The sequence below is a fragment of the Oncorhynchus nerka genome, linkage group LG6 (genome assembly GCF_034236695.1).
Source record: "Oncorhynchus nerka isolate Pitt River linkage group LG6, Oner_Uvic_2.0, whole genome shotgun sequence".
NCBI classification, from domain to species: Eukaryota; Metazoa; Chordata; class Actinopteri; order Salmoniformes; family Salmonidae; genus Oncorhynchus; species Oncorhynchus nerka.
Genome location: NC_088401.1, coordinates 86,246,483 through 86,272,324, shown reverse-complemented (window position 1 = coordinate 86,272,324; position 25,842 = coordinate 86,246,483). Strand labels below are relative to the sequence as shown.

Here is a 25,842-nt window from a genome sequence, read left to right as displayed (position 1 = left end):
GACAATACTACTAAAACTCTGCTCAGACACTACTACTAAAACTCTACTCAGACACTACTACTAAAACTCTGCTCAGACACTACTACTAAAACTCTGCTCAGACACTACTACTAAAACTCTGCTCAGACACCACTACTAAAACTCTGCTGAGACACTACTACTAAAACTCTGCTCAGACAATACTACTAAAACTCTGCTCAGACACTACTACTAAAACTCTACTCAGACACTACTACTAAAACTCTGCTCAGACACTACTACTAAAACTCTGCTCAGACACTACTACTAAAACTCTGCTCAGACACTACTACTAAAACTCTACTCAGACACCACTACTAAAACTCTGCTCAGACACTACTACTAAAACTCTGCTCAGACACTACTACTAAAACTCTACTCAGACACTACTACTAAAACTCTGCTCAGACACTACTACTAAAACTCTGCTCAGACACTACTACTAAAACTCTACTCAGACACTACTACTAAAACTCTGCTCAGACACTACTACTAAAACTCTGCTCAGACACTACTACTAAAACTCTGCTCAGACACTACTACTAAAACTCTACTCAGACACCACTACTAAAACTCTGCTCAGACACTACTACTAAAACTCTGCTCAGACACTACTACTAAAACTCTACTCAGACACTACTACTAAAACTCTGCTCAGACACTACTACTAAAACTCTACTCAGACACTACTACTAAAACTCTGCTCAGACACTACTACTAAAACTCTGCTCAGACACTACTACTAAAACTCTGCTCAGACAATACTACTAAAACTCTGCTCAGACACTACTACTAAAACTCTGCTCAGACAATACTACTAAAACTCTGCTCAGACACTACTACTAAAACTCTGCTCAGACACTACTACTAAAACTCTGCTCAGACACTACTACTAAAACTCTGCTCAGACACTACTACTAAAACTCTGCTCAGACACTACTACTAAAACTCTGCTCAGACACTACTACTAAAACTCTGCTCAGACACTACTACTAAAACTCTGCTCAGACACTACTACTAAACACACAGCTAAAACTCTGCTCAGACACTACTACTAAAACTCTGCTCAGACACTACTACTAAAACTCTGCTGAGACACTACTACTAAAACTCTGCTCAGACACTACTACTAAAACTCTACTCAGACACCACTACTAAAACTCTGCTCAGACACTACTACTAAAACTCTGCTCAGACACTACTACTAAAACTCTACTCAGACACCACTACTAAAACTCTGCTCAGACACTACTACTAAACACACAGCTAAAACTCTGCTCAGACACTACTACTAAAACTCTGCTCAGACACTACTACTAAAACTCTGCTGAGACACTACTACTAAAACTCTGCTCAGACACTACTACTAAAACTCTACTCAGACACCACTACTAAAACTCTGCTCAGACACTACTACTAAAACTCTGCTCAGACACCACTACTAAAACTCTGCTCAGACACTACTACTAAAACTCTGCTCAGACACCACTACTAAAACTCTGCTCAGACACTACTACTAAACACACAGTTAAAACTCTACTCAGACACTACTACTAAACACAGAATTAAAACTCTACTCAGACACTACTACTAAAACTCTGCTCAGACACTACTACTAAAACTCTGCTCAGACACTACTACTAAAACTCTGCTCAGACACTACTACTAAACACAGGATTAAAACTCTACTCAGACACTACTACTAAACACAGAGTTAAAACTCTGCCCAGACACCGTCAGATAGTTAGATGTTGTTTGCCTCTACTTTATACGCTGTTTACTCTCCAATCAGGTGAATTATAGCCTTTAATTGAATTGACTGCATCTACTAACTATAGTTTGTTACAGAGTCATAATGTCAGCGTTTCCTGTTATGTTTCTCCATAACAACATCTTGTAAGTCTGTAATTAGTTCATCTGTTCTGACGATATCAAGCTCCCTGCTTCACCTCAGTATAGTAGGCTCATCTATATCCCAGTTCTGTACGAACACACACACACATACACACGCACACAGACACACACAGACAGACACATGCACACACACACTCTGTCTGAGGGGTTTTCCACATTACTGTGTAATGAGATCACAGTGTTTTCCTTCGTCACCGATGTGTTTCTCTCTCTTTCATTCCGTTTATAAATGAACGACTCCAACTCTGCTTTCCTCTCTCTGTAGCAGCATGATGACAATGATCTGGACAGAACTTATTATCAAGTCCTTTCCAACAACTTTTCCCTCAGTCCATTATGGTCTGGACTGGGCCTGGGTATAGAGCCGTGTGTGTGTGTGTGTGTGTGTGTGTGTGTGTGTGTGTGTGTGTGTGTGTGTGTGTGTGTGTGTGTGTGTGTGTGTGTGTGTGTGTGTGTGTGTGTGCGCCCGCGCGCGTCAGGGTAGCCCAGTCTGCATTTTTACGGTGGGGAAACAGATATTTCATCGAGTGTTTAACCATCTCTGACATAACGTGGAGTCTGATGTCTCCAACCCAGCAGTGATCAGCTGAGTGATTGGTTTACTGTCTCTAACCCAGCAGTGATCAGCTGAGTGATTGGTTTACTGTCTCTAACCCAGCAGTGATCAGCTGAGTGATTAGTTTACTGTCTCTAACCCAGCAGTGATCAGCTGAGTGATTAGTTTACTGTCTCTAACCCAGCAGTGATCAGCTGAGTGATTGGTTTACTGTCTCTAACCCAGCAGTGATCAGCGGAGTGATTAGTTTACTGTCTCTAACCCAGCAGTGATCAGCGGAGTGATTGGTTTACTGTCTCTAACCCAGCAGTGATCAGCGGAGTGATTGGTTTACTGTCTCTAACCCAGCAGTGATCAGCTGAGTGTTAGATATTGTCCACTGCTCTGTTTCTGTTCTCGTTGCTTTTCAACTCTAAACTTACTCATCTCTAAATCGGGAATAAAGTAAGATGAATTGAAGATGAAATGAAGACTCCGGGATGCTGACCTTCTAGGCTGAGTTCCTCTGTCCAGTGACTGTGTTCATCTTCATTTTTTATTTTTATTGGCCAGTCTGAGATATGGCTTTTTCTTTGCAACTCTGCCTAGAAGGCCGGCATCCCGGAGTCGCCTCTTCACTGTTAATGTTGAGACTGGTGTTTTGCGGGTACTATTTAAAAAAGCTGCCAGTTGAGGACTTGTGAGGCGTCTGTTTCTCAAACTAGACACTCTAATGTACTTGTCCTCTTGCTCAGTTGTGCACCGGGGCCTCCCACTCCTCTTTCTATTCTGGTTCAAACCAGTTTGCTCTGTTCTGTGAAGGGAGTAGTACACAGCGTTGTACGAGATCTTCAGTTTCTTTGCAATTTCTCGAATGGAATAGCCTTAATTTCTCAGAACAAGAATAGACTGACGAGATTCAGAAGAAAGTTCTTTGATTCTAGCCATTTTGAGCCTGTAATCGAACCCACAAATGCTGATGCTCCAGATACTCAACTAGTCTAAAGAGGCCAGTTGTATTGCTTCTTTAATCAGAACAACAGTTTTCAGCTGTGCTAACATAATTGCAAAAGGGTTTTCTAATGATCAATTATCCTTTTAAAATGATAACCTTGGATTAGCTAACACAACGTGCCATTGGAACACAGGAGTGATGTTTGCTGATAATGGGCCTCAGTACTCCTATGTAGATATTCCATTAAAAATCTGCCGTTTCCAGCTACATTCAGTCATTTACAACATTAACAATATCTACACTGTATTTCTGACCAATTTGATATTATTTTAATAGACAAAAAAATTAGATTTTCTTTCAAAAACAAGGAAATTTCTAAGTGCCCCCAAACTTTTGAACAGTAGTGTACCTCTCTATATATTATTTTATTTAACAAGGCAAGTCAGTTAAGAAAAAAAACATATTTTCAATGATGGCCTAGAAACAGTGGGTTAACACCTTGTCAGATCTGGGATTTGATCTTTCAACCTTTCGGTTACTAGTCCAATACTCTAACCACTAGGCTACCCTGGCACCCCATACCTCTGTATATACCTCTACCTCTGTATATACCCCTACCTCTGTATATACCCCTACCTCTGTATATACCCCTACCTCTGTATATACATACCCCTACCTCTGTATATACCCCTACCTCTGTATATACCCCTACCTCTGTATATACATACCCCTACCTCTGTATATACCCCTACCTCTGTATATACCCCTACCTCTGTATATACATACCCCTACCTCTGTATATACCCCTACCTCTGTACATACCTCTACCTCTGTATATACCTCTACCTCTGTACATACCCCTACCTCTGTATATACCTCTACCTCTGTATATACCTCTACCTCTGTATATACCTCTACCTCTGTATATACCCCTACCTCTGTATATACCTCTACCTCTGTATATACCTCTACCTCTGTATATACCCCTACCTCTGTATATACCCCTACCTCTGTATATACCTCTACCTCTGTATATACATACCCCTACCTCTGTATATACCCATACCTCTGTATATACCCCTACCTCTGTATATACCCCTACCTCTGTATATACATACCTCTACCTCTGTATATACCTCTACCTCTGTATATACCCCTACCTCTGTATATACCCCTACCTCTGTATATACCCCTACCTCTGTATATACCTCTACCTCTGTATATACATACCCCTACCTCTGTATATACCCCTACCTCTGTATATACCCCTACCTCTGTATATACATACCCCTACCTCTGTATATACCCCTTCCTCTGTATATACCCCTACCTCTGTATATACATACCCCTACCTCTGTATATACATACCCCTACCTCTGTACATACCTCTACCTCTGTATATACCTCTACCTCTGTACATACCCTACCTCTGTATATACCTCTACCTCTGTATATACCCCTACCTCTGTATATACCCCTACCTCTGTATATACCTCTACCTCTGTATATACATACCCCTACCTCTGTATATACCCCTACCTCTGTATATACATACCCCTACCTCTGTATATACCCCTACCTCTGTATATACCCCTACCTCTGTATATACCCCTACCTCTGTATATACATACCTCTACCTCTGTATATACCTCTACCTCTGTATATACCCCTACCTCTGTATATACCTCTACCTCTGTATATACCCCTACCTCTGTATATACCTCTACCTCTGTATATACCCCTACCTCTGTACATACCCCTACCTCTGTATATACCCCTACCTCTGTATATACATACCTCTACCTCTGTATATACCTCTACCTCTGTATATACCTCTACCTCTGTATATACATACCTCTACCTCTGTATATACCTCTACCTCTGTATATACCCCTACCTCTGTATATACCTCTACCTCTGTATATACATACCCCTACCTCTGTATATACCCCTACCTCTGTATATACCTCTACCTCTGTATATACATACCCACACCTCTGTATATACCCCTACCTCTGTATATACCTCTACCTCTGTATATACATACCTCTACCTCTGTATATACCTCTACCTCTGTATATACCCCTACCTCTGTATATACCTCTACCTCTGTATATACCCCTACCTCTGTATATACCCCTACCTCTGTATATACCCCTACCTCTGTATATACATACCTCTACCTCTGTATATACCTCTACCTCTGTATATACCTCTACCTCTGTATATACCTCTACCTCTGTATATATCTCTACCTCTGTATATACATACCCCTACCTCTGTATATACCCCTACCTCTGTATATACCCCTACCTCTGTATATACCTCTACCTCTGTATATACCTCTACCTCTGTACATACCCCTACCTCTGTATATACCTCTACCTCTGTATATATCTCTACCTCTGTATATACATACCCCTACCTCTGTATATACCCCTACCTCTGTATATACCCCTACCTCTGTATATACCTCTACCTCTGTATATACCTCTACCTCTGTATATACCTCTACCTCTGTATATACCTCTACCTCTACCTCTGTATATACCCCTACCTCTGTATATACCTCTACCTCTGTATATACCTCTACCTCTGTATATACCTCGGTCATCACTTCAAAACAGTTAGTTGAAACGGATTGTTTTGTCCTTGATTTCAACTACTGCATCTCAGATTCACATCCCTGTAGTTCCACTATGCTCCACATTCGCTCCTGCTGTTGCAGTGTAGCAGATACGTTATCCAATAAGAAGCCAGACTAATTACAGACTAACTAGAAACCAAAGCCATGTAAACAGAATAAACATCAAACTTACTGGTTTTCCGAGCCAGCTGATTGGTGGAGGTCGATGTCACCTGTCCTTTGATTCCTCTGTTGTCCCGCTTCTCCCAAGATGCATTGCTCTCTCTGTTGCCGGTGTCCACATCCCTGCCCTGCCCCCCCTGAAGAGACTTCCTCCCCCCACCTGGGCTCCAGCTTACCCCCCTCCTCACAGACATATGACCCCTCTCCGTCTCCATCTCTACCCCCAGGAAGGTGCCTCGATCTGGGGGAGCTTTGCTGCTCTGCTGGGGAGTTCTGGAGCCTCTCTTGTTCTCCTCTGGTTTGCTCCACAGTTTCTGTCTCTTCTTCTACCCAGACTGTCTGCAGCCCTGCCTGGCTTGGTCTGTATGTCAGTTTGAGGATCACCGTTTGGGGAGTGTTTGGAGAAAAAAAGGGAATCACCAGTGGGGATAAGGAGAATCTTAGCTGTCCATATTGCTTCTCCTACCGCTGGACATTTCTCTTTCTGTAGTAATCCTCCTTAATGTTTCCTTTAGTCTTGTAGCAGGGAGGGAGGCTGACGGACGGGAGAAGTGTGCTGTTCCTCTGGTTCTGACACACTGTTACTACACAGTATTACTCAGGACTTACCAGAAACAGTATCAGGGACCTCCCGGGAGACTAAAGCAGGCTGGGAGTTCCACAGACACAGAGCACTCTGGATCAGTTCCCATGGACCACAGCCAAGACGCTTTCACAATAACGATGTGCTCTACTGCAAATCTCCAGCTAAAGAAGAAAGACTGATAAAACATTCCTATTTCTGTTTGTGTCTGTCTTCCCTCCGTCTCAATCTTTTTCTTTCTCCAAAAACCCAGACGCTTCTCGTCTCTTCCTCACCCTTTTTTCTTTCAATCTTTCTTTTGTTTTTCTTTATTAGTCCAGCCACCAAAACATGCCTGTTGACTGCATTGCAATCTCTACTAGACAGATAATTTTTCGTGTTGAGAAAGCGAGCAGCTCTTTATCTTGAAAGACCATTACTCAACAACAACGAGAAGAGGGGGGTGACAGTGGTGGAAATGTTTCAAAGCTTCCTGCTGTTTGGTTTGGACAAAGTGAGAAACAGCATTTCACTCTAGAAAGGTCACTGCTAAGAGCAGTCAGGATCGCCGAGCTCCACTGGCCGATATCTCATCCAGATGGATTCCTGTGTGAGAGTCACATACATTAAAGTATATACGCTAAGCCCAGAAAACCTTCTATAAACAGAATCATTGATATCTTCCAAGGAGTTGGACTTTTAATCACTCGGGAGTCGAGCAGGGAGTCGAGGAGGGAGTCGAGCAGGGAGTCGACGAGGAGGGAGTCGAGCAGGGAGTCGAGCAGGTAGTTGAGCAGGGAGTTGAGCAGGGAGTCGAGCAGGGAGTCGACGAGGGAGTCGAGCAGGTAGTTGAGCAGGGAGTCGAGCGGGGAGTCGAGCAGGGAGTCGACGAGGAGGGAGTCGAGCAGGGAGTCGACGAGGGAGTCGAGCAGGGAGTCGAGCAGGGAGTCGAGCAGGTAGTCGAGCAGGGAGTCGAGCGGGGAGTCGAGCAGGGAGTCGACGAGGAGGGAGTCGAGCAGGGAGTCGAGCAGGGAGTCGAGCAGGGAGTCGAGCAGGGAGTCGACGAGGGAGTCGACGAGGGAGTCGAGCAGGTAGTTGAGCAGGGAGTCGAGCGGGGAGTCGAGCAGGGAGTCGAGCAGGGAGTCGACGAGGAGGGAGTCAAGCAGGGAGTCGACGAGGAGGGAGTCGAGCAGGGAGTCGAGCAGGTAGTTGAGCAGGGAGTTGAGCAGGGAGTCGAGCAGGGAGTCGACGAGGGAGTCGAGCAGGTAGTTGAGCAGGGAGTCGAGCGGGGAGTCGAGCAGGGAGTCGACGAGGAGGGAGTCGAGCAGGGAGTCGACGAGGGAGTCGAGCAGGGAGTCGAGCAGGGAGTCGAGCAGGTAGTCGAGCAGGGAGTCGAGCGGGGAGTCGAGCAGGGAGTCGACGAGGAGGGAGTCGAGCAGGGAGTCGAGCAGGGAGTCGAGCAGGGAGTCGAGCAGGGAGTCGACGAGGGAGTCGACGAGGGAGTCGAGCAGGTAGTTGAGCGGGGAGTCGAGCGGGGAGTCGAGCAGGGAGTCGAGCAGGGAGTCGACGAGGAGGGAGTCAAGCAGGGAGTCGAGCAGGGAGTCGCATTTTAGTCCTGTTTGATGTTATTATATTCAAACATTATCATTATATCCAAACATTACCATTATATACACACATTATCATTATATCCATACATTACCATTATATCCACACATTACCATTATATCCATACCTTATCATTATATACATACCTTACCATTATATCCATACATTACCATTATATCCATACATTACCATTATACCCATACATTACCATTATATCCATACATTACCATTATACTCATACATTACCATTATATCCATACATTACCATTATATACATACATTACCATTATATCCACACATTATCATTATATCCATACATTACCATTATACCCATACATTACCATTATATCCATACATTATCATTATATCCATACATTACCATTATATCCATATATTACCATTATACCCATACATTACCATTATATCCATACATTACCATTATACACTATACATTACCATTATATCCATACGTTACCATTATATCCATACATTACCATTATACCCATACATTACCATTATATCCATACGTTACCGTTATATCCATACATTACCATTATACCTATACATTACCATTATACACATACATTACCATTATACCCATACATTATCATTACATCCGTACATTATCATTATATCCATACATTATCATTATATACATACATTATCATTATACCCATACATTACCATTATATCCATACATTACCATTGTATCCATACATTATCATTATATCCATACATTATCATTATATCCATACATTACCATTATACCCATACATTACCATTATATCCATACATTATCATTACATCCATACATTACCATTATACACATACATTACCATTGTATCCATACATTATCATTATATCCATACCTTACCGTTAGAGCTGAGGCTCAGGCAGCAGAGTTCAGTTGGTTTATTTAGGTTGTTTACAGTGTCTATGTTAAGGGAAATAGGTTGTTTATCCAGTCTGGGTGATATTTCAACTGTTAGTCTGGGTGATCTGTCTCTCCAGTCCCTATTGAAGGAGTGTATGGTAAAACAAGGTGCTGTAGGATTCAGGGTAGAGTAAAGCTGCTGTTGTCTCAAGAGGTTGATCTCCGCTGGCGCTGTGTCTCCGAGCCCGTGCAGTGTCCCCCGGGGGGTCTGGAACACTACCACCTGAAAGACAGGAGAAGAAGATGATCAGTATTCATCTGTAAAACTGAATTCATTTCTACCCTCTCTGACTCACTGATGTGTAGAATGGCAGGAAGTGAGGATGGGGCCTTGCCCGGGGGGGGGGGGGGGGGGTGCAGAAAGAAGTGCGGCAAACGTCTTTGACCATCCAGTGCTCCTACGTCTGCACTCCTAGAAGTAGAGGGGCCTTTTGTCTCGCCACACCAGCTGAACCTTTCCAGTTCACGTAGGTTCCTTGAGGAATCCCTCTGAAAACGTTCAAACCGGTACCCTTTTTGTGATGAGATGGGTTTCATTTTTGAACCTTTTCAATCATATATTGTAGATTGAATATATATCAGATTGGAGGGGCACAGTTTATTCGAGGCGTGGCTTTCAGATAGTTGTTTTTTGTCTACCCGTTAGCGTAAATGTAATTCTCGTTCATCATGTTAAGATTGAAGACTGCAAATATATATATATTTTTTTTATATTCATGCATACTACATAATTCTTAAAGATAATATTAATAATATTAACATTGTTAATTATATATGGTTATAAAGTGGTAACTATTCCAACTTTGGGAATTAACACAGACTCTTAAGGAACTAATACGCCTCCGCTAGCCTCGTTGAAGCTACAAAACTATCAGTCTTCAACAATACAACAGAACAGACATTTACTCTAATGGGGTGGCCCAAAAATATATCTATCGTAAAGCCCCCTACCAAGCCACGCCTCCACTCCAGGGTTCTTCCAGGAACTCGTTGCTATGGTGAATAATTAAAGGTTCCTCCAAGGACCGCTCAACCAACCGAAAGTGCAAATATGAACAATTGACTAGCAATGGTTCCTTGAGGATCTCCAGGGGTTTACACACACACACACACACACACACACACACACACACACACACACACACACAATACTGTATCAAGGCTAGAGGGGTGGAGAAGGAAGCAGGAAAAGCCTTATTAAGAGTTGTGAACATGAGGATAACCCCAGTGTTGTCCTACAGGGGAAAGAACGGTCAGGACATTAAGAGTTGGATGTCAGGAAATCTCACTAAATGACTAAAGCTTTGCCAACTCTTAGCTTTATCTCTACCTAGGACCTGGTGGTGACGGGAGACATAGTGTGTTGTATTGTACTCAGGAGCTGACAAGGTTAATGTGGATTAATGAATATATGCTTTATCAATACTCCAGTCTCAAGTGTTACAACTGTCACCTGTCATGTTTCAGTCTATAAAGGATTACATTAGACAAGGACGGTCATGTCTCAGTCTATAAAGGATTACATTAGACAAGGAGGGTCATGTCTCAGTCTATAAAGGATTACATTAGACAAGGAGGGTCAGGTTTCTCAACCAAATGTATTACAACACCCTGGGACTGTCTGTCTGTCTGTCATGATAAACCTGTGTCTGTGTGTCCCATCCCTGTTCAGACTTGTCTGTCCCCATTGCGATGGGGGTTCGCCTTGTTGTGCTCTTGAGTCACATTCAACGTGATAATCAAGAGCTCAGACACAAAGAACAGTGTTGTTTTTGATAACCCCCTACAACCCCAAACACACACACACACACTTTTTTTGTATTTTGTATTGGTATTTATTAGGGATCCCCATTAGTTCCTGCCAAGGCAGCAGCTACTCTTCCTGGGGTTTATTATGGATCCCCATTAGTTCCTGCCAAGGCAGCAGCTACTCTTCCTGGGGTTTATTATGGATCCCCATTAGTTTCTGCCAAGGCAGCAGCTACTCTTCTTGGGGTTTATTAAGGATCCCCATTAGTTCCTGCCAAGGTAGCAGATACTCTTCCTGGGGTTTATTAAGGATCACCATTAGTTCCTGCCAAGGCAGCAGCTACTCTTCCTGGGGTTTATTAAGGATCCCCATTAGTTCCTGCCTAGGCAGTTGCTACTCTTCCTGGGGTTTATTATGGATCCCCATTAGTTCCTGTCAAGGCAGCAGCTACTCTTCCTGGGGTTTATTATGAATCCCCATTAGTTCCTGCCAAGGCATTAACTACTCTTCCTGTGGTTTATTATGGATCCCCATTAGTTCCTGCCAAGGCAGCAGCTACTCTTCCTGGGGTTTGTTATGGATCCCCATTAGTTCCTGCCAAGGTAGTAACTACTCTTCCTGGGGTCTGGCAAAATTAAGGCAGTTATACATTTTTTTTAAACATTACAATACATTCATTACAGAATTCACACACACTATCGTGCGTGCCCTCAGGGCCCTACTCCACTACCACATACAGTGCCTTGCGAAAGTATTCACCCCCCTTGAACTTTGCGACCTTTTGCCACATTTCAGGCTTCAAACATAAAGATATAAAACTGTATTTTTTTGTGAAGAATCAACAACAAGTGGGACACAATCATGAAGTGGAACGACATTTATTGGATATTTCAAACTTTTTTAACAAATCAAAAACTGAAAAAATTGGGCGTGCAAAATTATTCAGCCCCTTTACTTTCAGTGCAGCAAACTCTCTCCAGAAGTTCAGTGAGGATCTCTGAATGATCCAATGTTGACCTAAATGACTAATGATGATAAATACAATCCACCTGTGTGTAATCAAGTCTCCGTATAAATGCACCTGCACTGTGATAGTCTCAGAGGTCCGTTAAAAGCACGGAGAGCATCATGAAGAACAAGGAACACACCAGGCAGGTCCGAGATACTGTTGGGAAGAAGTTTAAAGCCGGATTTGGATACAAAAAGATTTCCCAAGCTTTAAACATCCCAAGGAGCACTGTGCAAGCGATAATATTGAAATGGAAGGGGTATCAGACCAATGCAAATCTACCAAGACCTGGCCGTCCCTCTAAACTTTCAGCTCATACAAGGAGAAGACTGATCAGAGATGCAGCCAAGAGGCCCATGATCACTCTGGATGAACTGCAGAGATCTACAGCTGAGGTGGGAGACTCTGTCCATAGGACAACAATCAGTCGTATATTGCACAAATCTGGCCTTTATGGAAGAGTGGCAAGAAGAAAGCCATTTCTTAAAGATATCCATAAAAAGTGTTGTTTAAAGTTTGCCACAAGCCACCTGGGAGACACACCAAACATGTGGAAGAAGGTGCTCTGGTCAGATGAAACCAAAATTGAACTTTTTGGCAACAATGCAAAACATTATGTTTGGCGTAAAAGCAACACAGCTCATCACCCTGAACACACCATCCCCACTGTCAAACATGGTGGTGGCAGCATCATGGTTTGGGCCTGCTTTTCTTCAGCAGGGACAGGGAAGATGGTTAAAATTGATGGGAAGATGGATGGAGCCAAATACAGGACCATTCTGGAAGAAAACCTGATGGAGTCTGCAAAAGACCTGAGACTGGGATGGAGATTTGTCTTCCAACAAGACAATGATCCAAAACATAAAGCAAAATCTACAATGGAATGGTTCAAAAATAAACATATCCAGGTGTTAGAATGGCCAAGTCAAAGTCCAGACCTGAATCCAATCGAGAATCTGTGGAAAGAACTGAAAACTGCTGTTCACAAATGCTCTCCATCCAACCTCACTGAGCTCGAGCTGTTTTGCAAGGAGGAATGGGAGAAAAAATTTAGTCTCTCGATGTGCAAAACTGAGACATACCCCAAGCGACTTACAGCTGTAATCGCAGCAAAAGGTGGCGCTACAAAGTATTAACTTAAGGGGGCTGAATAATTTTGCACGCCCAATTTTTCAGTTTTTCATTTGTTAAAAAAGTTTGAAATATCCAATAAATGTCGTTCCACTTCATGATTGTGTCCCACTTGTTGATTCTTCACAAAATAATACAGTTTTATATCTTTATGTTTGAAGCCTGAAATTTGGCAAAAGGTCGCAAAGTTCAAGGGGGCCGAATACTTTCGCAAGGCACTGTATCTACAACACAAAATCAACGTGTACGTTTGTGTATAATGACTATCAAATCAAATTGTATTAGTCACATGCTCCGAATACAACAGGTGTATTCACCTCACAGTGAAATGCTGAATACAACAGGTGTAGTAGACCTTACAGTGAAATGCTGAATACAACAGGTGTAGTAGACCTTACAGTGAAATGCTGAATACAACAGGTGTAGTAGACCTCACAGTGAAATGCTGAATACAACAGGTGTAGTAGACCTTACAGTGAAATGCTTACTTGCAAGTCCTTTTCCAACAATATAGTTTAAAAAAAATACGAATAAGAATAAGAAATAAAAGTAACAAGTAATTAAAGAGCAGCAGTAAATTAACAATAGCAAGACTATATACAGGGGGTACCGGTACAGAGTCAATGTGGAGGCTATATATAGGGGGTACCGGTACAGAGTCAATGTGGAGGCTATATACAGGGGGTACCGGTACAGAGTCAATGTGGAGGCTATATACAGGGGGTACCGGTACAGAGTCAATGTGGACACTACATACAGGGGGTACCGATACAGAGTCAATGTGGAGGCTATATACAGGGGGTATATATCAGCGGGGTGGTGGCACCGGGATCCTCATCTCTCCCAAGTGGTCATTCTCTCTTTCTCCCCTTACCCATCTGTCTATCGCCTCCTTTGAATTCCATGCTGTCACAGTTACCAGCCCTTTCAAGCTTAACATCATTATCATTTATCGCCCTCCAGGTTCCCTCGGAGAGTTCATCAATGAGCTTGATGCCTTGATAAGCTCCTTTCCTGAGGACGGCTCACCTCTCACAGTTCTGGGCGACTTTAACCTCCCCACGCCTACCTTTGACTCATTCCTCTCTGCCTCCTTCTTTCCACTCCTCTCCTCTTTTGACCTCACCCTCTCACCTTCCCCCCCTACTCACAAGGCAGGAAATACGCTCGACCTCATCTTTACTAGATGCTGTTCTTCCACTAACCTCGTTGCAACTCCCCTCCAAGTCTCCGACCACTACCTTGTATCCTTTTCCCTCTCGCTCTCATCCAACACTTCCCACACTGCCCCTACTCGGATGGTATCGCGCCGTCCCAACCTTCGCTCTCTCTCCCCCGCTACTCTCTCCTCTTCCATCCTATCATCTCTTCCCTCTGCTCAAACCTTCTCCAACCTATCTCCTGATTCTGCCTCCTCAACCCTCCTCTCCTCCCTTTCTGCATCCTTTGACTCTCTATGTCCCCTATCCTCCAGGCCGGCTCGGTCCTCCCCTCCCGCTCCGTGGCTCGACGACTCATTGCGAGCTCACAGAACAGGGCTCCGGGCAGCCGAGCGGAAATGGAGGAAAACTCGCCTCCCTGCGGACCTGACATCCTTTCACTCCCTCCTCTCTACATTTTCCTCTTCTCTCTCTGCTGCTAAAGCCACTTTCTACCACACTAAATTCCAAGCATCTGCCTCTAACCCTAGGAAGCTCTTTGCAACCTTCTCCTCCCTCCTGAATCCCCCTCCCCCTCCTCCCTCTCTGCAGATGACTTCGTCAACCATTTTGAAAAGAAGGTCGACGACATCCGATCCTCGTTTGCTAAGTCAAACGACACCGCTGGTTCTGCTCACACTGCCCTACCCTGTGCTCTGACCTCTTTCTCCCCTCTCTCTCCAGATGAAATCTCGCGTCTTGTGACGGCCGGCCGCCCTACAACCTGCCCGCTTGACCCTATCCCCTCCTCTCTTCTCCAGACCATTTCCGGAGACCTCCTCCCTTACCTCACCTCGCTCATCAACTCATCCCTGACCGCTGGCTACGTCCCTTCCGTCTTCAAGAGAGCGAGAGTTGCACCCCTTCTGAAAAAACCTACACTCGATCCCTCCGATGTCAACAACTACAGACCAGTATCCCTTCTTTCTTTTCTCTCCAAAACTCTTGAACGTGCCGTCCTTGGCCAGCTCTCCCGCTATCTCTCTCAGAATGACCTTCTTGATCCAAATCAGTCAGGTTTCAAGACTAGTCATTCAACTGAGACTGCTCTTCTCTGTATCACGGAGGCGCTCCGCACTGCTAAAGCTAACTCTCTCTCCTCTGCTCTCATCCTTCTAGACCTATCGGCTGCCTTCGATACTGTGAACCATCAGATCCTCCTCTCCACCCTCTCCGAGTTGGGCATCTCCGGCGCGGCCCACGCTTGGATTGCGTCCTACCTGACAGGTCGCTCCTACCAGGTGGCGTGGCGAGAATCCGTCTCCACACCACGTGCTCTCACCACTGGTGTCCCCCAGGGCTCTGTTCTAGGCCCTCTCCTATTCTCGCTATACACCAAGTCACTTGGCTCTGTCATAACCTCACATGGTCTCTCCTATCATTGCTATGCAGACGACACACAATTAATCTTCTCCTTTCCCCCTTCTGATGACCAGGTGGCGAATCGCATCTCTGCATGTCTGGCAGACATATCCGTGTGGATGACGGATCACCACCTCAAGCTGAACCTCGGCAAGACGGAGCTGCTCTTCCTCCCGGGGAAGGACTGCCCGTTCCATGATCTCGCCATCACGGTTGACAACTCCATTGTGTCCTCCTCCCAGAGCGCTAAGAACCTTGGCGTGATCCTGGACAACACCCTGTCGTTCTCAACTAACATCAAGGCGGTGGCCCGTTCCTGTAGGTTCATGCTCTACAACATCCGCAGAGTACGACCCTGCCTCACACAGGAAGCGGCGCAGGTCCTAATCCAGGCACTTGTCATCTCCCGTCTGGATTACTGCAACTCGCTGTTGGCTGGGCTCCCTGCCTGTGCCATTAAACCCCTACAACTCATCCAGAACGCCGCAGCCCGTCTGGTGTTCAACCTTCCCAAGTCCCCCTTGGGTTGTGCCGTGGCGGAGTTCTTTGTGGGCTATACTCGGCCTTGTCTCAGGATGGTAAGTTGGTGGTTGAAGATATCCCTCTAGTGGTGTGGGGGCTGTGCTTTGGCAAAGTGGGTGGGGTTATATCCTTCCTGTTTGGCCCTGTCCGGGGGTGTCCTCGGATGGGGCCACAGTGTCTCCTGACCCCTCCTGTCTCAGCCTCCAGTATTTATGCTGCATTAGTTTATGTGTCGGGGGGCTAGGGTCAGTTTGTTATATCTGGAGTACTTCTCCTGTCCTATTCGGTGTCCTGTGTGAATCTAAGTGTGCGTTCTCTAATTCTCTCCTTCTCTCTTTCTTTCTCTCTCTCGGAGGACCTGAGCCCTAGGACCATGCCCCAGGACTACCTGACATGATGACTCCTTGCTGTCCCCAGTCCACCTGGCCATGCTGCTGCTCCAGTTTCAACTGGCCTGGGCCCTAGGACCATGTCCCAGGACTACCTGACATGATGACTCCTTGCTGTCCCCAGTCCACCTGGCCATGCTGCTGCTCCAGTTTCAACTGTTCTGCCTTACTATTATTCAACCATGCTGGTCATTTATGAACATTTGAACATCTTGGCCACGTTCTGTTATAATCTCCACCCGGCACAGCCAGAAGAGGACTGGCCACCCCACATATGCTCTCTCTAATTCTCTCTTTCTTTCTCTCTCTCTCGGAGGACCTGAGCCCTAGGACCGTGCCCCAGGACTACCTGACATGATGACTCCTTGCTGTCCCCAGTCCACCTGACTGTGCTGCTGCTCCAGTTTCAACTGTTCTGCCTTATTATTATTCGACCATGCTGGTCATTTATGAACATTTGAACATCTTGGTCATGTTCTGTTATAATCTCTACCCGGCACAGCCAGAAGAGGACTGGCCACCCCACATAGCCTGGTTCCTCTCTAGGTTTCTTCCTAGGTTTTGGCCTTTCTAGGGAGTTTTTCCTAGCCACCGTGCTTTTACACCTGCATTATTTGCTGTTTGGGGTTTTAGGCTGGGTTTCTGTACAGCACTTTGAGATATCAGCTGATGTACGAAGGGCTATATAAATAAATTTGATTTGATTTGATTTGATTTGATTCTCTCACGTCACCCCGCTCCTCCGCTCCCTCCACTGGCTTCCAGTTGAAGCTCGCATCCGCTACAAGACCATGGTGCTTGCCTACGGAGCTGTGAGGGGAACGGCACCTCAGTACCTCCAGGCTCTGATCAGGCCCTACACCCAAACAAGGGCACTGCGTTCATCCACCTCTGGCCTGCTCGCCTCCCTACCACTGAGGAAGTACAGTTCCCGCTCAGCCCAGTCAAAACTGTTCGCTGCTCTGGCCCCCCAATGGTGGAACAAACTCCCTCACGACGCCAGGACAGCGGAGTCAATCACCACCTTCCGGAGACACCTGAAACCCCACCTCTTTAAGGAATACCTAGGATAGGATAAAGTAATCCCTCTCACCCCCCCTCCCCCTGAAAAGATTTAGATGCACTACTGTTCCACTGGAGGTCATAAGGTGAATGCACCAATTTGTAAGTCGCTCTGGATAAGAGCGTCTGCTAAATGACTTAAATGTAAATGTTAAATGGGTACTAGTACAGTGTCAATGTGGAGGCTATATACCGGGGGTACCGGTACAGAGTCAATGTGGAGGCTATATACAGGGGGGTACCGGTACAGAGTCAATGTGGAGGCTATATACAGGGGGGTACCAGTAGAGAGTCAATGTGCGGGGGCACTGGTTATTTGAGGTAATATGTACATGTAGGTAGAGTTATTAAAGTGACTATGCATAGATGATAACAACAGAGAGTAGCAGGGGTGTTGATTCGATGTTCAGGAGTCTTATGGCTTGCCGGTAGAAGCTGTTTTAGAAGCCTTTTGGACCTGGACTTGGCGCTCCGGTACCTCTTGCCGTGCGGTAGCAGAGAGAACAGTCTATGACTAGGGTGGCTGGGGACTTTGACAATTTTTAGGGCCTTCCTCTGACACCGCCTGGTATAGAGGTCCTGGATGGCAAGAAGCTTGGTCCCGGTGATGTACTGGGCCGTACGCACTACCCTCTGTAGTGTCTGGCGGTCGGAGGCCGAGCAGTTGCCGTACCAGGCAGTAATTCAACCGGTCAGGATGCTCTCGATGGTGCAGCTGTAGAACCTTTTGAGGATCTAAGGACCAATGCAAAATCTTTTCAGTCTCCTGAGGGGAAATAGGTTTTGTCGTGCCTCTCTTCACGACTGTCTTGGTATGTTTGGACCATGTTAGTTTGCTGGTGATGTGGACACCAAGGAACTTGAAGCTCAGCCTACTCCACTGCAGCCCTGTTGATGAGAATGGGGGCGTGCTCGGTCCTCTTTTTCCTGTAGAGAGGTAACTCTTTATCAACAAGGAAGGAGGGGAGGTGAAGCCATAACACATACGTTTCTTCAGCAGCAGACTATGATCGATAATGTCAAAAGCCACAGTGAAGTCTAACAAAACAGCCCCTGCAATAATTTTTATCATAAATTTCTCTCAGCCAATCATCAGTCACTTGTGTAAGTGCTGTGCTTGTTGAGTGTCCTTCCCTATAAGTGTGCTGAAAGTCTGTTGTCAATTTGTTTACAGTAAAACAGCATTGTTATCTGGTGAAACACAGTTTCTTTCAAAAGTTTACTAAGGGTTGGTAACAGGCTGATTGGTCGACTATTTGACCCAGTAAAAAGGTCTTTACTATTCTTGGGTAGCAGAATGACTTTAGCTTCCTTCCAGGCCTGAGGGCACACACTTTCTAGTAGGCTTAAATTGAAGATATGGTAAATAGGAGTGGCAATATCGTCCCCTATTATCGTCAGTAATTTTCCATCCAGTTTGTCAGACCGCGGTGGCTTGTCATTGTTGATAGACAACAACAACAACAACAACAACAACAAATCACCTCTTACTCACTTTATGGAATTCAAATGTACAATTATTGTCATTGATCAACGTATCTACCAAATATTACCCAATGCTCAACGTTCAAACAAAATGTCCTGCCCAGCGGGTACCTGGTGTGTCGGCACTGAGGCCGATATGAGAAGAGGAAGAAGGGTTTTATTGTTTAGAACACAATGCCTGCTTAACAAATTGCACCCTATTCCCTATATAGTGCACTACTTGCACTACTTTTGACAAGGGCCCATAGTAGGGCAGTGTACGGGGTGGCATTAGGGACACGTGTAATGACAAGAGCTCTCTTTGATTCCTATTGATGTGTTTTAAGGAGGGAGGACAGACATACACTACATGACCCAAAGAACATCTCATGGGGCGGCAGCGTAGCCTAGTTGTTAGAGCGCTGGACTAGTAACCGGAAGGTTGCGAGTTCAAACCCCCGAACTGACAAGGTACAAATCTGTCGTTCTGCCCCTGAACAGGCAGTTAACCCACTGTTCCTAGGCCGTCATTGAAAATAAGAATATGTTCTTAACTGACTTGCCTGATTAAATAAAGGTAAAAAAAAAAAATCCAAAAAAATCCAAAAACGATGAGCATTAATATGGAGTTGGTCCCTTTACTACCCTTTACTGCTATGACAGCCTCAGCTCCTCTGGGAAGGCTTTCCACTAGATGTTGGAACATTGCTGCTATAACAGCCTCAGCTCCTCTGGGAAGGCTTTCCACTAGATGTTGGAACATTGCTTGCTATGACAGCCTCAGCTCCTCTGGGAAGGCTTTCCACTAGATGTTGGAACATTGCTGCTATAACAGCCTCAGCTCCTCTGGGAAGGCTTTCCACTAGATGTTGGAACATTGCTGCTATGACAGCCTCAGCTCCTCTGGGAAGGCTTTCCACTAGATGTTGGAACATTGCTGCTATGACAGCCTCAGCTCCTCTGGGAAGGCTTTCCACTAGATGTTGGAACATTGCTGCTATAACAGCCTCAGCTCCTCTGGGAAGGCTTTCCACTAGATGTAGGAACATTGCTGCTATAACAGCCTCCACTCTTCTGGGAAGGCTTTCCACTAGATGTTGGAACATTGCTGCTATAACAGCCTCCACTCTTCTGGGAAGGCTTTCCACTAGATGTTGGAACATTGCTGCTATGACAGCCTCAGCTCCTCTGGGAAGGCTTTCCACTAGATGTTGGAACATTGCTGTGGGGACTTGCTTCCATTCAGCCACAAGAGCATTAATGAGGTCGATCGTCTGATGTTTGGCATATCAGGCCTGGCTCGCAGATGACTTTTCAATTCATCCCAAAGGTGTTCGATGGGGTTGAGGTCAGGGCTCTGTGCAGGCCAGTCAAGTTGTTCCATACCGATCTTGATAAGCCATTTCTGTATGGACCTTGCTTTGTGCACGGGGACATTGTCATGCTGAAACAGGAAAGGTCCTTCCCCAAACTGTTGCAACAAAGTTGGAAGCACAGAATCGTATAGAATGTCATTGTATGCTGTAGTGTTAAGATTTCCCTTCACTGGAACTAAGGGGCCTGAACCATGAAAAACAGCCACAGACCATTATTCCTCCACCACCAAACTTTACAGCTGGCACTATGCTTTGGGACAGGTAGCGTTCTCCTGGCATCCGCCAAACCCAGATTCGTTCGTTGGACTACCAGATGGTGAAACATGATTCATCACTCAAGAGAATGCATTTACACTACTACTATAGTTCAGTCGCGGCGAGCTTTACACCACTCCAGCCGACGCTTGGCATTACGTATAGGGAGATCTTAGGATTGTGTGCGGCTGCTCGGCCATGGAAACCCATTATTTTTAAACTCCAGACATACAGTTCTTGTGCTGAAGTTGCTTTCCAGATGCAGTTTAGAACTCGGTAGTGAGTGTTACAACTGAGGACAGACGATTGTTACCCACTTCGCACTCTGTTCTGCAAGCTTTGTGTGGCCTACCACTTTGCGGCTGAGCCGTTGTTGCTCCTAAACGTGTTTCCACTTCACAATAACAATACTTACAGTTGTAGCAGGGCAGAAATTTGAGGATCTGACTTGTTGTGAAGGTGGCATCCTATGACGGTACCATGTTGAAATTCACTGAGCTGTTCAGTGAAGCTATTCTACTGCCATTGTTTGTCGATGGAGATTGCAGGGCTATTGCGCTCGATTGTATACACCGAAGCCACTCATTTAAAGAGGGGTCCACATACTTTTGAATATATCGTGTATACGTTGATCAATAGTTAAGGGCTTGTAAGTAAGCATTTCACGGTAAGGTCTACACCTGTGACAAATTACATTTGATTTGATTTGATTTGAACCTTTATATTGCAATCTTTGGGAAAGCTTTAGAAAAAGTCTAGCACAGCAGAAAACAACATCAAAACGTCTCAATATATATCCCTCAAGACCTGAACTCTATAACCTCTGTGTTTCTCCTGATTCGTAACTTCACAATCCAGACGATTTAGGGCAGAACATAAAAATAACCTTAAACCTTAAACTCTGAACTGCACAACATCTGTTTTGTGTCCCTAATTCCAACACTCATAACTGCCAAATAAATCCACAGTCATGCTGCTTGGATGAATTCCACAAACATCAACGTGTCTTATTATATCCCTCGAATCCTGAACTGAACCGTACAAACCTCGTGTTTGTGCTTATTACTCAGAACTACCAGCAAATCCACCAGCTGTGGTTGTGGAAAGTCTCATCATGCGGGAGATTTGGTTCTGGGTACTGGCATTAGGTTTTGGATGTGAGGTAAGGTGTAATTGTGGATTTTGAAGTTTAAGGAATATCTCGCTTCCCAACTCTGACTCCATCGCTCCCTGGCCCCTTCACACCCTGGCCCCATCACACCCTGGCCCCATCACACCCTGACCCCATCACCACCTGACCCATCACACCCTGGCCCCATCACACCCTGGCCCCATCACACCCTGGCCCCATCACCACCTGACCCATCACACCCTGGCCCCATCACACCCATCACACCCTGACCCCATCACACCCTGACCCCATCACACCCTGACCCCATCACACCCTGACCCCATCGTCCTCTGACCCCATCACACCCTGACCCCATCACCTCCTGACCCCATCACACCCTGACCCCATCACCCCCTGACTCCATCAAACCATGACCCCATCGCCACCTGACCCCATCACCTCCTGACTCCATCACACCCTGACCACATCGCCCCTGACCCCATCACCTCCTGACTCCATCGCACCCTGGCCCCTTCACACCCTGGCCCCATCACACCCTGGCCCCATCACACCCTGGCCCCATCACACCCTGACCCCATCACCCCTGACTCCATCAAACCATGACCCCATCGCCACCTGACCCCATCACCTCCTGACTCCATCACACCCTGACCACATCGCCCCCTGACCCCATCACCTCCTGACTCCATCGCACCCTGGCCCCTTCACACCCTGGCCCCTTCACACCCTGGCCCCATCACACCCTGGCCCCATCACACCCTGGCCCCATCACACCCTGACCCCATCACCACCTGACCCATCACACCCTGACCCCATCACCGCCTGACCCCATCACACCCTGGCCCCATCACACCCATCACACCCTGACCCCATCACCCCTGGCCCCATCACATCCTGGCCCCATCACACCCTGACCCCATCACACCCTGACCCCATCGTCCTCTGACCCCATCACACCCTGACCCCATCACCTCCTGACCCCATCACCCCTGACTCCATCAAACCATGACCCCATCGCCACCTGACCCCATCACCTCCTGACTCCATCACACCCTGACCACATCGCCCCCTGACCCCATCACCTCCTGACTCCATCGCACCCTGGCCCCTTCACACCCTGGCCCCATCACACCCTGGCCCCATCACACCCTGGCCCCATCACACCCTGACCCCATCACCCCCTGACTCCATCAAACCATGACCCCATCGCCACCTGACCCCATCACCTCCTGACTCCATCACACCCTGACCACATCGCCCCCTGACCCCATCACCTCCTGACTCCATCGCACCCTGGCCCCTTCACACCCTGGCCCCTTCACACCCTGGCCCCATCACACCCTGGCCCCATCACACCCTGGCCCCATCACACCCTGACCCCATCACCACCTGACCCATCACACCCTGACCCCATCACCGCCTGACCCCATCACACCCTGGCCCCATCACACCCATCACACCCTGACCCCATCACCCCCTGGCCCCATCACATCCTGGCCCCATCACACCCTGACCCCATCACCCCCTGACCCCATCACACCCTGACCCCATCACCCCTGACCCCATCACACCCTGACCCCATCACCCCCTGACTCCATCACACCCTGACCCCATCACACCCTGACCCCATCGTCCTCTGACCCCATCACACCCTGACCCCATCACCTCCTGACCCCATCACACCCTGACCCCATCGCCCCCTGACCCCATCACCTCCTGACCCCATCGCCCCCTGACCCCATCACCCCCTGATCCCATCGCCTCCTGACCCCATCACACCCTGACCCCATCACCGGTAATCCCCGATCCCCTTTGTACGCAGCCGAAGTACCTGCCCACAGGTGCGTCATGCGGCCTTGCCTAACGGGGAAAGGGAGGGTGGAGCTAGTTGGGCGCAACCCAGTTAAATAAAGATGAAATAAAATACAACATAAAACTAATTAAGATCTAAGGATATAATTTACAGCGTCTGTCCCCTCAGGCTGCATGGGAGTGTAGTCACATATTTCCTGTAGGCCTCCACCCTTTGATGAATATACAATCCTGTCCTATAGTTCACCTGTCTGTCACCTTAACCTGTCCTACAGTTCACCTGTCTGTCACCTTAACCTGTCCTACAGTTCACCTGTCTGTCACCTAACCTGTCCTACAGTTCACCTGTCTGTCACCTTAACCTGTCCTACAGTTCACCTGTCTGTCACCTTAACCTGTCGTACAGTTCACCTGTCTTTCACCTTAACCTGTCCTACAGTTCACCTGTCTGTCACCTTAACATGTCCTACAGTTCACCTGTCTGTCACCTTAACCTGTCCTACAGTTCACCTGTCTGTCACCTTAACCTGTCGTACAGTTCACCTGTCTTTCACCTTAACCTGTCCTACAGTTCACCTGTCTGTCACCTTAACATGTCCTACAGTTCACCTGTCTGTCACCTTAACCTGTCCTACAGTTCACCTGTCTGTCACCTCTACCTGTCCTACAGTTCACCTGTCTGTCACCTTAACCTGTCCTACAGTTCACCTGTCTGTCACCGTAACCTGTCCTACAGTTCACCTGTCTGTCACCTTAACCTGTCCTACAGTTCACCTGTCTGTCACCGTAACCTGTCCTACAGTTCACCTGTCTGTCACCTTAACCTGTCCTACAGTTCACCTGTCTGTCACCGTAACCTGTCCTACAGTTCACCTGTCTGTCACCTTAACCTGTCCTACAGTTCACCTGTCTGTCACCTTAACCTGTCCTACAGTTCACCTGTCTGTCACCTTAACCTGTCCTACAGTTCACCTGTCTGTCACCTTAACCTGTCCTACAGTTCACCTGTCTGTCACCGTAACCTGTCCTATAGTTCACCTGTCTGTCACCTTAACCTGTCCTACAGTTCACCTGTCTGTCACCTTAACCTGTCCTACAGTTCACCTGTCTGTCACCGTAACCTGTCCTACAGTTCACCTGTCTGTCACCGTAACCTGTCCTACAGTTCACCTGTCTGTCACCTTAACCTGTCCTACAGTTCACCTGTCTGTCACCTTAACCTGTCCTACAGTTCACCTATCTGTCACCTTAACCTGTCCTACAGTACACCTGTCCTATAGTTCACCTGTCTGTCACCCTAACCTGTCCTACAGTTCACCTGTCTGTCACCTCTACCTGTCCTACAGTTCACCTGTCTGTCACCTCTACCTGTCCTACAGTTCACCTGTCTGTCACCTCTACCTGTCCTACAGTTCACCGGTCTGTCACCTTAACCTGTGCTACAGTTCACCTGTCTGTCACCTTAACCTGTCCTACAATTCACCTGTCTGTCACCTTAACCTGTCCTACAGTTCACCTATCTGTCACCTTCACCTGTCCTATAGTTCACCTGTCTGTCACCTTAACCTGTCCTACAGTTCACCTATCTGTCACCTTAACCTGTCCTACAGTTCACCTGTCTGTCACCTCTACCTGTCCTACAGTTCACCTGTCTGTCACCTCTACCTGTCCTACAGTTCACCGGTCTGTCATCTTAACCTGTCCTACAGTTCACCTGTCTGTCACCTTAACCTGTCCTACAGTTCACCTGTCTGTCACCTCTACCTGTCCTACAGGACACCTATCTGTCATCTTCCCCTTACAGTCCTGTCCTACAGTTCACCTATCTGTCATCTTCCCCTTACAGTCCTGTCCTACACTATACCTGTCCTACAGTTCACCTGTCTGTCACCCTTACCTGTCCTACAGTTCACCTGTCTGTCACCTCTACCTGTCCTACAGTTCACCTGTCTGTCACCTCTACCTGTCCTACAGTTCACCTGTCTGTCACCCTTACCTGTCCTATAGTTCACCTGTCTGTCACCTTAACCTGTCCTACAGTTCA

General features: G+C 46.6%; 1 protein-coding gene across 2 annotated transcripts in view; it reads right to left on the bottom strand.

Moving 5' to 3' along the window:
* LOC115125741 (synaptopodin 2-like protein) overlaps positions 1-25,842 on the bottom strand; it is a 65,985-nt gene that overhangs the window by 32,266 nt on the left and 7,877 nt on the right. The window contains exons 2-3 of one of the 2 annotated variants that reach the window (XM_065019982.1): positions 9,271-9,558; positions 6,242-7,399 (exon numbers count right to left, since the gene is read on the bottom strand). In XM_065019982.1, the coding sequence (XP_064876054.1) occupies positions 6,242-6,446 (205 nt within the window). In that variant the 5' untranslated portion in view covers positions 6,447-7,399; positions 9,271-9,558. The remainder of the gene's footprint in view (positions 1-6,241; positions 7,400-9,270; positions 9,559-25,842) is intronic. The other variant, XM_065019981.1, reaches the window with a different exon arrangement.